The sequence below is a fragment of the Macaca nemestrina genome, chromosome 11 (genome assembly GCF_043159975.1).
Source record: "Macaca nemestrina isolate mMacNem1 chromosome 11, mMacNem.hap1, whole genome shotgun sequence".
NCBI classification, from domain to species: Eukaryota; Metazoa; Chordata; class Mammalia; order Primates; family Cercopithecidae; genus Macaca; species Macaca nemestrina.
The window spans coordinates 116364449-116377137 of NC_092135.1; the positions used below are offsets into that span (position 1 = coordinate 116364449).

Genomic DNA, 12689 nt, shown 5'->3' on the forward strand with positions numbered 1-12689 from the left:
GAGGACGTTGGGGGAGGATTTGTTTCCGAACAAACCAGAGTTCCGCAGAGTACAGCAGAATGGCTCAGAGGGGAGTCCATGAGAAAATGGTCCACAAGGGAAATTGAGCTTTGGTTGGGGATAACAGATGAGGGAATGGACTGGGCTAAGCAGAGGCCAGATTATCCCAGTCACCACTTCTGCTTTGGGTTCACTTTTCTTTTTTTTTTTTTTTTTTTTTTTTTTTTTTTTTTTTTTTTGAGACGGAGTCTTGCTCTGTCGCCCAGGCTGGGGTGCAGTGGCCGGATCTCAGCTCACTGCAAGCTCCGCCTCCCGGGTTCACGCCATTCTCCTGCCTCAGCCTCTCGAGTAGCTGGGACTACAGGCGCCCGCCACCGCGCCCGGCTAGTTTTTTGTATTTTTTAGTAGAGACGGGGTTTCACCGTGTTAGCCAGGATGGTCTCGATCTCCTGACCTCGTGATCCGCCCGTCTCGGCCTCCCAAAGTGCTGGGATTACAGGCTTGAGCCACTGCGCCCGGCGGGTTCACTTTTCTAAACTGAACTAATTTCTCCACCCAGGTCCAACAAGATGTCTCTTTTCTCTAACATTTAAGCAGCTCCAACCATCCCAGCATCTTCATGATTGTTTCGTCATCATCACCGTCGTCTTTGTCATCATCATCATCATCATCCCCACCAGTGATTTCCTGAATGCCAACCAAGCACCAGTCATCAAGCTTGAGCCACGGTGCAAAGATGGAGGCAGGCTCTCCATTCTAAGGGAACTTCCAGGCCAGTAGGGAAGGCAAGATTCAGACACCAGGGACAGGCAGCCCGGGATGACAGGTGGAACAAGGAGGAGACACAAGAACCCCCACCCCAACCCAGGAACCCACATCACAGGCCGGACCTGCATGACTGCCAGGCACCCGACTCGGGTTATGAAGGTGTCTCTCCTAAGAGAGTGGCAGAGGCAAACTTTAGCCTTGGCAGTGCCCCCCAAGCTGCTCAGGGGAGGGGTCACAGCCAAAGCCCTGGAGTGCATGGGTTCTTCAGCCGTGGCTCTCCTGCAGCTTCCTCTGATATTATGAAGAGCCTGCCACCACCGGGCTTGTTCTGACTCCTTTACATGATCCACCCTTCTGAGTGGGGTTTGGCTTCTGTACAGCTCTCCTGTGGGCCCTGAGCACACTAGTCAGAACAAGAGGGCTCCAGTCTCCTGACAGTCACAGTGCTTGGTGGCAAAACATGAATTGTCATTCATCCATGCCTTGTTTCTATCATTCACTCATTCATTCAGCAGATACTTAACTGAACACCTGCTCTGGGCCAGGTATTATTCACACCACTGGGAATACAGTGATGCCAACACAGGTCCCTCCATGGGGCTTCATGGGGCTAACATTCCAGTGGGAGTAACAGAAAAGATCCACAAAATAACATCACATTGTGAAAAGTGCTATGAAAGTGAAGGATGTAAGCACAGTAATATTGGTAATAGAGTAGAGAGTGAGGAGGTGGTTAGCAAAGGCCTCATAGAGGGGGTAACATTTTTTCTTTCATTTGATTAACTTGATGTATAACTTATATATGGTAAAGTGCACAATTTTTTTTTTTTTTTTTTTTTTGAGACAGAGTCTCGCTCTGTCACCCAGGCTGGAGTGCAATGGTGCGATCTTGGTTCACTGCAACCTCCACCTCCCGGGTTCAAATGACTCTTCTGCCTCAGCCTCCCGAGTAGCTGAGACAACAGGCATGCGCCACCACACCCGGCTAATTTTTGTATTTTCAGTAGAGACGGGGTTTCACTATGTTGGTCAGGCTAGTCTCAAACTTCTGACCTTGTCATCTGCCCTCCTCAGCCTTCCAAAGTGTTGGGATTACAGGCGTGAGCCACTGTGCCCAGCCGTGTACAAATCTTTAATGTACAACTTGGTGAGTTTTTCAATTTGTGTATGTCAGAGTTTCTCAACCTCTGTACTGCAGATATTGGGGCCATTTGTCCTGGGGACTGTCTTTTTTTTTTTTTTTTTTTTGAGTCAGAATCTCGTTCTGTCATCCAGGCTGGAGTGCAGTGACATGATCTTGGCTCACTGCAACCTCTGCCTCCTAGGTTCAAGCGGTTCTCCTGCCTCAGCCTCCTGAGTATCTGCGATTACAGGAACCTGCCACCACACCTGGCTCATTTTTGTATTTTTAGTAGAGACAGGGTTTCACTATGTTGGTCAGGCTGGTCTCGAACTCCTGACCTTGTGATCCGCCCACCTCGGCCTCCCAAAGTACTGGGATTACAGGCGTGAGCTATCGCGCCCAGCCCTGTCTTGTATATTATAGGATGTTTAGCAGCATCCCTGGCCTCTACCCACTAAATGTCAGTAACACTCCTCCCCACTCAGTTGTGACCATCAAAAATGTTCCCAGACATTGCCATATATCTTCTGGGAGGCAAAATCACCCCTGTTGAAAGCCACTGGCATAGGCCATGTAGCCAGCACTCAGCTCAAGATACAGTTATTTCCACATGGAGGGGTTGGCGTTTGTGCTGACACCCAAGAGCTAAGAAGCTGCCTCCAATTCAGAGAACTGGGGAAGGAGTGTTCTAAGGGGAGGGAGCATGGGCAAAGGCCCTGAGGTGGGAATGACGGTGGCACATTTGAGGAAATGTGACTGGTCCGTGGTGACAAGGGAAAGGCATCTGAGGAGGTTGAAGAGACAGGCTGGGCCCTATCAAGCAGGGGCTTTGTGGGATATGGTTAGGAGTTTTACATTTTCAAAGAACGTTTGTGAGTATTTAATATGTACCTGGCACCATGCCAGACACTGGAAAGTAATAAATTAAATCCTTGGCCCTACTCTTTTTTGCTTTTATTACTATTTTTAATCGACACATAATAGTTGTACATATTTATGGAGCACAGTGTGATAGTTTGATACATGTATATAATGCATAATGATCAAATCAAGGTAATTAGCATATCCATCACCCCAAACATTGATCATTTCTTTGTGCTGGGAACATTCAAAGTCTGCTCTTCTAGCTATTTGAAAATATACAGGCCAGTGCCCGTGGCTCATGCCTGGTGTTCCAACTACCCAGGAGGCTGAAGCAGTAGGATTGAGCCCAGGAGTTTGAGGCTGCAGTGAGCTATGATCGTGCCACTGCACTCCAGCCTGAGTGACAGAGTGAGACCCTGTCTCTATTTTTTTAAAAAAAGTATGAATATGACCCAGAGTTGGCACAAAAGGGGACATGCTTAAGCCCATGAAGGAGCTAGGAGGGTTCAAGAAGAGATTTCTTGGAGAGACCACACCCAATCCGAGTCTTTGGGGAACAAAGGATAAATGACATTCCACACAGAAGGCACAGCATGTGCAAAGGCATGGGGGTGTGAAACAATATGGTAGGTCCAGGCAACTACAAGTAGTTAGGTATTCTAGGGTATGAAGTGCAGGAGAGGGGTAATAATAAGGCATTAGCCTGGATGGGATAGAAGATTCTTATGGCAGAGGAGGTGAAACTAAAGCCAACTTGCAGCAGACATTGGAAGTCTTCCAGAACAGTCTAACGGTGGGGTTATGGCTCCCTGGGCCTGCATGAGTCCCCTAAAACACACACCCTCACTCCTTATCCCAGTCCCGCCTTGACTCCATATACTTCATCAAACGTATCTTGGATTTATTGTCTATAATCTTGTTAATTGTGTGGCTTGAGATTTAGAATTTGGTCATCTCTACGTTCTCTGCAAGCTCATGCTTGAGCATGCATTTCCTGTTTCAGATTACAGGACTGCATTTTAATTTCTCAACAGAATGCCTGGCACAGCCTTACTTGGCCAGCCTTACCTGCAGAAAGGTGTGTGCACAATGACTTTTTTTTTTTTTTTTTGAGACGGAGTCTTGCTCTGTTGCCCAGGCTGGAGTGCAGTGGCCGGATCTCAGCTCACTGCAAGCTCCACCTCCCGGGTTTACGCCATTCTCCTGCCTCAGCCTCCTGAGTAGCTGGGACTACAGGCGCCCGCCACCTCGCCCGGCTAGTTTTTTGTCTTTTTTAGTAGAGATGGGGTTTCACCGTGTTAGCCAGGATGGTCTCGATCTCCTGACCTCGTGATTCACCCGTCTCGGCCCCCCAAAGTGCTGGGATTACAGGCTTGAGCCACCGCGCCCGGCCGCACAATGACTTTTGATGATGCCCCATGATCCTTCACTTTGCATGTACAGACACAGACTTGGAGACGCAAACTCCTGCATCTTACAAGGGCCATCTGCAAATTGGCTTATCAGTTTTCTCTCTCCTCTGCCTCCTCTGCAGTACCAGCCCTTTATATGCCAGGCACTGAGAAGCAGCCTAATTACAGGCAAGGAGACAGGGAGGGAGCAGGCCATAGGCTCTGTCCCTCAAGATGTAGCCACATAGGAGAAACTCCATGTCTGTCTGGGTTTTCTGGATTAAACCTAGATTCAGGTGTTGGAATTACAATTCACTTTGAAGATAATTTAACATATTCCTCACCAATCTCCCTCCAAGCACCTCCCAGCAGCATCAGAGGTAAGCTTGACTTGTTTTGTTTGTTTGTTTGTTTGTTTTTGAGACAGGTCTCGCCCCGTCACCTAGGCTGGAGTGCAGTGGCACTATCTTGGCTTACTGCAACCTCCGCCTCCCAGGTTCAAGCGATTCTCCTGCCTCAGACTCCCAAGTAGCTGGGACTACAGGCGCCCGCCACCATGCCAGGCTAATTTTTTGTATTTTTAGTAGAGACAGGGTTTCACCGTGTTAGCCAGGATGGTCTCAATCTCCTGACCTAGCGAAACGCCCGCCTCAGCCTCCCAAAGTGCTGGCATTAAAGGCGTGAGCCACCACTCCCGGCCGACCTTGACTCTTTTTTTTTTTTTTTTTTTTGAGCCAGAGTCTTGCTCTTGTTGCCCAGGCTAGAGTGCCATGTCACGATCTCGACTCACTGCAACTTCTGCCTCCTGGGTTCAAGTGATTCTCCTGCCTCAGCCTCCCCAGTAGCTAGGATTACAGGCAGGCGCCACCAAACCCAGGTAATTTTGTATTTTTAGTAAAGACGGGGTTTCTCCATGTTGGTCAAGCTGGTCTCGAACTCCTGACCTCAGGTGATCCGCCCCTCCGCCCTTGGCCTCCCAAAGTGCTGGGATTACAGGCGTGAGCCACCGAGCCTGGCTGAGCTTGACTCTTTAGAGCATTTCCTTCCCTTCCTGTCCTGGGACAGGGCTAGGGCTGGAGCCAAAACGAGCCCAGCCCTGGCTCCTGTGCCTAAATTTGTAGATTTCACCACCACCACGCATGCCTTCACACCTACTTGCATTCCAGGGACCTTAACAACTTCTAGAATCCATCAGGAGGGCAGCAGTGAGGGAGCTGGGAACGGTGATGTGGAAATCGCCCTGGGTTTGGGAGTGGGAATGCCCCAGCCCTAGGCCCCACTGTGCCACCCATGGCTACATATTCTAGGTCATGTTGCTCCCCCAGAGCTTGTGTGGCCTCTTCCTATCCTTCAGGGCAGGACTTAAATGTCATCTGCTGGGGAGGCCCTCCCCATCTAAGCTGGCCCTCTCTGTGCTCCATATCATTGCTACCTCCTTGACTTCCTTTCACAATTTATCACGCGCATATGTATGTGTGTGCATAAACAGATATAATTTTGTTTGCTTGCTTATTTGGTTCGTCTCCTCACTGGATTCCGGACTGTGGGCTCCAGGAATGCAGACGCTGTGCCTTTGACCCTTGCATCCGCCTCAGAGCCTGGCAGAGTGCCAAGTACATAGGAGAAGCTAGAAAAGTAATTCGGCGAATGAATAAAACCATGAATGGCAGCTGCCCCAGATGATCTCTCAGGTTTCTGCCAGCTGAGAAACTGTAGCAGTGCCCTGGACGGGGAGGCGGGCGGGGCGAACTACGAGCTCCGACCCCCTCCCAGGGTTCAGGCGACTGGGGACCCCGATCAGCGCAGGCTCGCGGCCCGCTGTGGCCCCGCCTCCTGGCCGCCAGCCGGGGGCGGAGCCAGGCCGCCCCCCAAGCCGGTGGCCTTGGGGGTACTCGCCCCGCTGGAGGTGGTGAGGGGGCGGGTCCAAAGCAGAGGTCAATGGGCGGGGCGGGGCCACAACGCCCCCACGCCCCCAGCCTGCCTGCAGGTTCCCCGCGGGGGGCCGGGGCCGGGCCGTTGGCTAGCAACGCCCAGCTCCGCCCGGCTGGCGCGCGCCTGCCCCCAGCATGGCTTGGCAGGGCTGGCCCGCGCCGTGGCAGTGGGTCGCCGGCTGCTGGCTCCTCCTCGTCCTTGTCCTCGTCCTACTTGTGAGCCCCCGCGGCTGCCGAGTGCGGCGGGGCCTCCGCGGCCTGCTCATGGCGCACAGCCAGCGGCTGCTCTTCCGAATCGGGTTAGTGCCCGGGGTCCGAAGCGTGCCAGCTCGGGAGGCGGGCGCGCTGGGAGAGGGGACTGGGAGGCGCGGGCCGGAGCTGGGGGTGGGCGTGGCGGTTAGGACGGGGCTTGGTCTGAGGGAAGAGGGATCGAGGAGACGGATTGGAGAAGCCACTGAGTTGGGGGGTCTGAGGGAGTTGGGGGGCTGGAGAATTGGGATAAGCTGGGGAAGGAGGATCGGAGAGGCGGGCCAGGGTGGCCACGTAAGGAGGCGTGAGAGAACATCTGGAGAAAAGTGCCACAGAAGGGGCTGGAGACCAGGAAGCTGGACAGGAGGATAGTGCAGTAGCCAGGGCTGGGAAGACCGTCCCTGTCCAGGGGTAAGGTCAGCAGATGCCCGGGCTCCGATGGCAAGTGCCGGAGAGAAGGAATGCCTCCCACCGTCTGACATTTAAAACTGCCAACTCCTTCCGTATGTCCTTGTCCCACTCCCCAGCACCCAACTTCTCACCAGTCAAGTTAGGTTCTTCTGTCCCAAGCAAGGGTCTCAACCCTGTTGGATTCCAGCATGTCCCTTTCCTTCTAACCACAGCCTGGCCCTAGTGGAAGCCCCAGGCTGTGAAATCTGACCCAACTGACTCTGCCCACTTTTCCAGTGATTTGTCTCCATGGACCCTCCCCCGCTCACTCTGCCCTCCTGCCTCCCTCTACCCCTTCCTTCCTGGCCCCAGGGGAGGGTGGTGATAGCAAGCACTGTTCAGACCCAGGGACGCTGAGAGGCAGGGAAGAAGACAGGCCTCCGAGGGCCCCTGTCCCTTCCTACTACCAGCCTGACCATGGGTCAGGACCTCAAGCCCCAGTTTAGGGACAGTAATGTTGGGGATGGGAATTGTGAGAGCACTGGCCACAGGCCAGGTTGTGGGGAGAGCCCAAGCCTGGGAATTTCCTGAGCTTCCGAGCAGACATTGTGCAACTCACCCTCTCCTCCCCAGACCACCCACACGCCCAGAAGCTTTAGGCCCAGGATTCCACTCACAGTCTAAGAAGCGGTGATATAAAGGCTTCAGTGGACGGGAAAACTAGAAAAACATGGTGCTGGAGGGTGGGGTGGGGATCTTGTGTTTGTGCCTTTTGGAGCATTCACATCTCTAATATCCTAAACCTTGGTCACCGTTTAGATAATGCGCCAAGTAAGTTACCATTGCTCTGCATATTGCATTAAAATAATGAGACTGAAAAATATCTAGGCCAGGCGTGGTGGCTCATGCCTGTAATCCCAACACTTTGGGAGGCTGAGGCGGGTGGCTGGCTCACCTGAGGTCAGGAGTTCGAGACCAGCCTGGCCAATATGGTGAAACCCCATCTCTACTAAAAGTACAAACATTACCTGGGCATGGTGGTGAGCACCTGTAATCCCAGCTACTCAGGAGGCTGAGGCAGAAGAATCGCTTAAAGCTGGGAGGCAGAGGTTGCAGTGAGCCGAGATCGCGCCATTTCACTCAGGCCTGGGCAACAGAGCGAGACTCCCTCTCAAAAAAAAAAAAAGAAAAAGAAAAAGAAAATCCCCAAATATGAAGGTATCTAAATAATCTTCTTTTTTTTCTTTTTTTGAGACGGAGTTTCACTCTGTTGCCCAGGCTGGAATGCAATGGCGTGATCTTTGCATGGTGAAACGGGGTTTCACCATGTTTGTCAGGCTGGTTGCGAACTCCTGACCTCATGATCTGCCCGCCTCGGCCTCCCAAAGTGCTGGGATTATAGGCATGAGCCACCACACCTGGCCTTTTTTTTTTTTTTTTTTTTTTGAGACGGACTCTTGCTCTGTACCCTAGGCTGGAGTGGTGTAGTGGCACAATCTCAGCTCACCGCAACCTCCACCTCCCAGGTTCAAGCAATTCTCCTGCCTCAGCCTACTGAGTAGCTGGGACTACAGGCACTCACCACCACACCTGGCTAATTTTTGTATTTTCGGTAGAGATGCGGTTTCACCATGTTGGTCAGGCTGGTCTTGAACTCCCGACCTCATGATCTGCCCACCTCGGCCTCCCAAAGTGCTGGGATTACAGGCAGGAGCCACTATACCCAGCCTATATTTGGGATTTTTAATGGAAACATTTTCTCCCCATAAAATTTCTGGGAATTTTACAGTCTTATCTGGGGAAAGATATTTAAATCTACTTCTAGCTTTCAAAATTAGTAAGTTTGAGGTCATACAAATGGCCTGAGGAAGTGGAAAATAGAAGTTTCCATAAGGAACTGGAATCAGAATTCCTGAGATCAGAATGCCAGAATCACTATCTCAGAATCTTGAGGGTATGGGTATGCCTGGAAATTGGGACTTGGGATTTTACAGATCTCCAAAACTAGAATCATTGGAGAGCTTCTTCAAAATGCGGTATTTCTACAGGCTTTTCTGTGTCTGGATTTCAAGGTTGCTTTGGAATCCACTCTTCACATTTGCAGATTTCCAGACCTTGCTCCTCATAGTGTGGGAAACAGTCAGTCCGGTCCCCAGGGGGAGAAGCTGCTGGCTGCTGGGAGGGAAAGGGGATATTTGCAGGAAACTCTAGGGTGGAAATGGGCAGGTGTTGGTGCTAGGGGTGTCTCCAGGAAGGATGGGGAGGGAGGGGGAACGGGATGGGAGAGGACATGGTGGAGAGGGGGAGGGCACATGCGCTACCAACCTGAAGGTGTGGCTGGGAGGATCACAAATAGAGGATTCTACTGGGGGTGGAAAGGAAATGATGGAAACACCAGGCTCACCGGGAGGAGAGCTGTTGGCCATATTATCATTAATAATCAGCATCCCTGGTGTGTGGCCATTTTATAAAAGGCTTTCCTTAACCATAACTACAATTGTCTTAGGATGAGGATAACTGAGCACAGTGGCCACAGGCGAACCTGATGTGAGACACATGCATTTGGGGCTCTGTAGCGCCTGGGAGACAGTGTGGATAGTAGCTAAGCACATAGCATGTGGGGTCGAACAAATCTGCTTTTGCATCCTATCTTTGTTGCTTAGTAGCCATGTGACCTTGGACAAGTAACTTCTCTGTGCCTTAGTTGTTTGCATCTATAAAATGGGGTTGGGGATGCCTACCTCATAGGGCTCCTATGAAGATCAAATGAAACCGCACCTAAAATACACAGGGCCTGGCTCAAAGAGAGTGTTCAGGAAATGTTGGCAAGTGTTCCTGCTGTGACCTGGAGTTGGGTGGGAGAGGATGCATGGCCCTGTGTCCTTCCGGAGCTTCCTTACATAACTCCACCCCTGTCTTCCAAGCCTGTCCTACTCACCACCCAGCAGGAAACTCCACATCCCTTCATTCAGCCAGGGAACACCCAGCTGCCCTGGGTAAGGACTGTGGGGTCCCAGATATGAACAGGTTCTGATCACTGTTCTGCAGGGAAGGAGAAAGCACATGCGAACACATATAAGCAAGGGCCCGGCCAGGCGCAGTGACTCAAGCCTGTAATTCCAGCACTTTGGGAGGCCAAGGTGGGTGGATCACGAGGTCAGGAGGTCTCCCCATCTCTACTAAAAATACAAAAAATTAGCCGGTCCTGGTGGCAGGCACCTGTAGTCCCAGCTACTTGGGAGGCTGAGGCAGGAGAATGGTGTGAACCTGGAAGGCGGAGCTTGCAGTGAGCCGAGATTGCACCACTGCACTCCAGCCTGGGCGACAGAGCAAGACTCCATCTCAAAAAAAAAAAAAAAATGGGGGGCCCAAACCCAGGAGGAGGCAGGGCACGGCAAGCTCCCCAGAAGCAGCACGATATACCTGGGGAGTTGGATCAGGAATGTGGGACTCGCCCGTGTGTGCCCCCTGCTTCATGCCTCAGTTGTCCTTTTGCCTTCTTAGGGGTAGTTGTGGGGATTTTGCAGAACAGAGTCTTGAGGAAAGCCTCTGTCTGCAGAGGGGAGACGGATAGGACACAAGCAGGTCTGCGAGTGTCTTGCAGAGCCAAGGAGGTGGGTAGCAGCTGGCCTGTGGGGAAAGCCAGTCCTAGTGACAGCCTTCCCTCCTAGACCAAGCCCCCCTCCATTCCGAGGCGTAGAAGGTCCTTCCTGACCCTTGCAACCCTCCCTGGGATGGACCTAGCTTGCTCTGCTTCTGCAAGAGGAAAGCCCTTATCTGGGGCCCATGAGTCCCACTGGCTTGATTTCAAGAGTGGCAGGAGCCTGTTGGGAGGGACCTTGAGTGAATCCTCCCAGCTGCCGAATGAGGCCAGGTAGATGAGCTGGGCTATCCACATCGCAGCCTGGCAGGAGGGGAGCAGGATCCTTTTCTTTTCTGGGGCCTGTGGGACCTTGGAGAGCTATGGCCAGAGCACCCACAGCAGCCTCATGCCTCCCTGCTGCTCTCTGCTCTCCCCACTGACACAGCTTCCCCCTGCTGCCTGGTTAGTCTTCAAAGTGTGGCTCTGAGCAAGTGTCCACTTCTGCAAGCCACACTGCCAACATAATGGAGCCACGCCCCTCACCCAGGCCTTTGCAGCCCTCCCACACCCCCTACAGACCTGCCCAGTTTCATCTCCCCCAGGCCTGAGCTGTTCCTGCACTTCCGTCTGACCTGTCCTGCCTTCCTTCCTCCCTACGTCTCTACTGTCAAATTCTGTTGCATCTTCAAAACTCACCTTCAAAGGTACCCAGAATCTGAACACTTCTCCCTGCCTCCACTGCCACCACCCTGGGCCAGCCAGGAGAATCGCTTGAATGAACCCAGGAGGCAGAGGTTGCAGTGACCCGAGATTGCGCTATTGCACTCCAGCCTGGGTGATAAGAGTGAAACTCCATCTCAAAAAAAAAAAAAAAGAAACTGTTATTTAATTCAGGAATGGATTACTTCTCTGCTCAAACTCCTCCAGCGATTTCCCACCTCTCTCATGAGGTCCAAGTCTGTTCGAAGAATGGCTTCAGGGCCCTCTGTGACCTGCCCATCCCTACCACATCTTTTAGCGCCCTTCAGCCTGCTCCTCTGCCTCAGCCACAGCTGGTGGCCTCTCCACGGTGCTTCAGTCCTAGCGGAGAGGTCTGGGCTAATTCTGTCTCTGCCTGTTGTAATCCCAGGCCTCAAATACACCAAGACACCCCTCCCTTCAGGCCTTTCTGTGACTCCGCATGGCTTGCTGCCTCACTTCCTTCAGTTCTCTGCTCAAATTTTGCCTTATATGAGAGCCCTGCCCTGACCACCCCACATAAACATAGCACCACCCGCACCCCTGCACCCTGTCCCCTCTCCGGCTTTATGTTCCCCTAGTTCACATCACCATGGGACACACTACATGTTGATTGTTCTTCTCCCCCAACCAGAATGTGGCTACACAGGGGGAGAAGCTTTGTTAAAGACTGTATCCCAGATTCCAGAACAGTGCCTGGCACCTAGGTGGCCCTTACTAAATGCCTCTGAATGGTCCTATTTTAATTCCTAAGTATGATTGGGTTTTCACACGCATAGGTAACGTGCGCATCCCTCAAACCTTGTGGTGATGTCAGCACGGTATCCGTCTGATGTGAAAGAAAAAAAAGTTTCTGAATGAATGCATGCATGTGTGAATAAATGAATGAAAAGCTTGGCTCAGGTGCCCTTTTCTCCACGAAGCCTTCCCAGCCTCCTCAGTCAAAATGAACCTCTTGTCTCCAGACTGCCCCCGGCACTATCTTCCCTCTTCGAGCTTCCCGTGCGCATTCTTGCTTGTACTGGAGTTAGGTGTTCATGGATCGGACTTCCTGGCTGCTTTCTGTGTTCCTAAGGGGCCTTGGGGCCGGGTGTAGTGGCTCACACCTGTAATCCCAGCACTTTGGCAGGCCAAGGCGAGCGGATTCTTGAGGCCAAGAGTTTGAGACCAGCCTGGCCAACATGGCAAAACCCCATCTCTACTAAAAGATACAAAAATTAACTGGGCATGGTCGTGCACCCCTGTAATCCCAGCTACTCGGGAGGCTGAGGCAGGAGAATCGCGTCAACCCGGGAGGCGGAGCTTGCAGTGAGCGGAGACCACGCCACTGCACTCCAGCCTGGATGACAGAGCGAGACTCTGTGTCAAAACAATCAAACAAAAACTAAGGTGCCTTGGAGCAGACCCCGGCTCCACTAGAACCCTGTGTCCTTGGTGGCCCTCTGGGACCCTCAGGCCTAGCCCAGGGAGCAGGATTGAATCAGGAAAGCCTGGGATTGGGATGAGTGAGGAGAGAAGGAGAAAGTCACAAGAAACAAACCAAAACTAAACAAAGCCCAGAGCCCTTGGCGGGCAGGTGGCCTGGAATTACACCCATGGAGAGAGAACTAGCTAAGGCCTCCCAGCCAGGGCTGAGACACCATGGAGAGGCC

General features: G+C 52.3%; 1 protein-coding gene and 1 non-coding gene across 6 annotated transcripts in view; both read left to right on the forward strand.

The window, feature by feature from the left end:
* LOC105481209 (PNKD metallo-beta-lactamase domain containing) overlaps window positions 1-12689 on the forward strand; it is an 80581-nt gene that overhangs the window by 49209 nt on the left and 18683 nt on the right. Inside the window, exon 1 of one of the 5 annotated variants that reach the window (XM_071073362.1) lies at window positions 6092-6376. The exons of 3 other annotated variants lie outside the window; for them this stretch is intronic. In XM_071073362.1, coding sequence (XP_070929463.1) covers window positions 6213-6376 — 164 coding nt within the window. In that variant the 5' untranslated portion in view covers window positions 6092-6212. Of the gene's footprint in view, window positions 1-6091; window positions 6377-12689 lie in introns of those variants that run through there. One more of the 5 variants, XM_011740603.3, reaches the window with a different exon arrangement.
* On the forward strand, window positions 11772-11872 carry LOC112425490 (small nucleolar RNA U13). The gene has a single exon (XR_003016544.1). It is a non-coding gene; the product is annotated as a small nucleolar RNA U13 (small nucleolar RNA).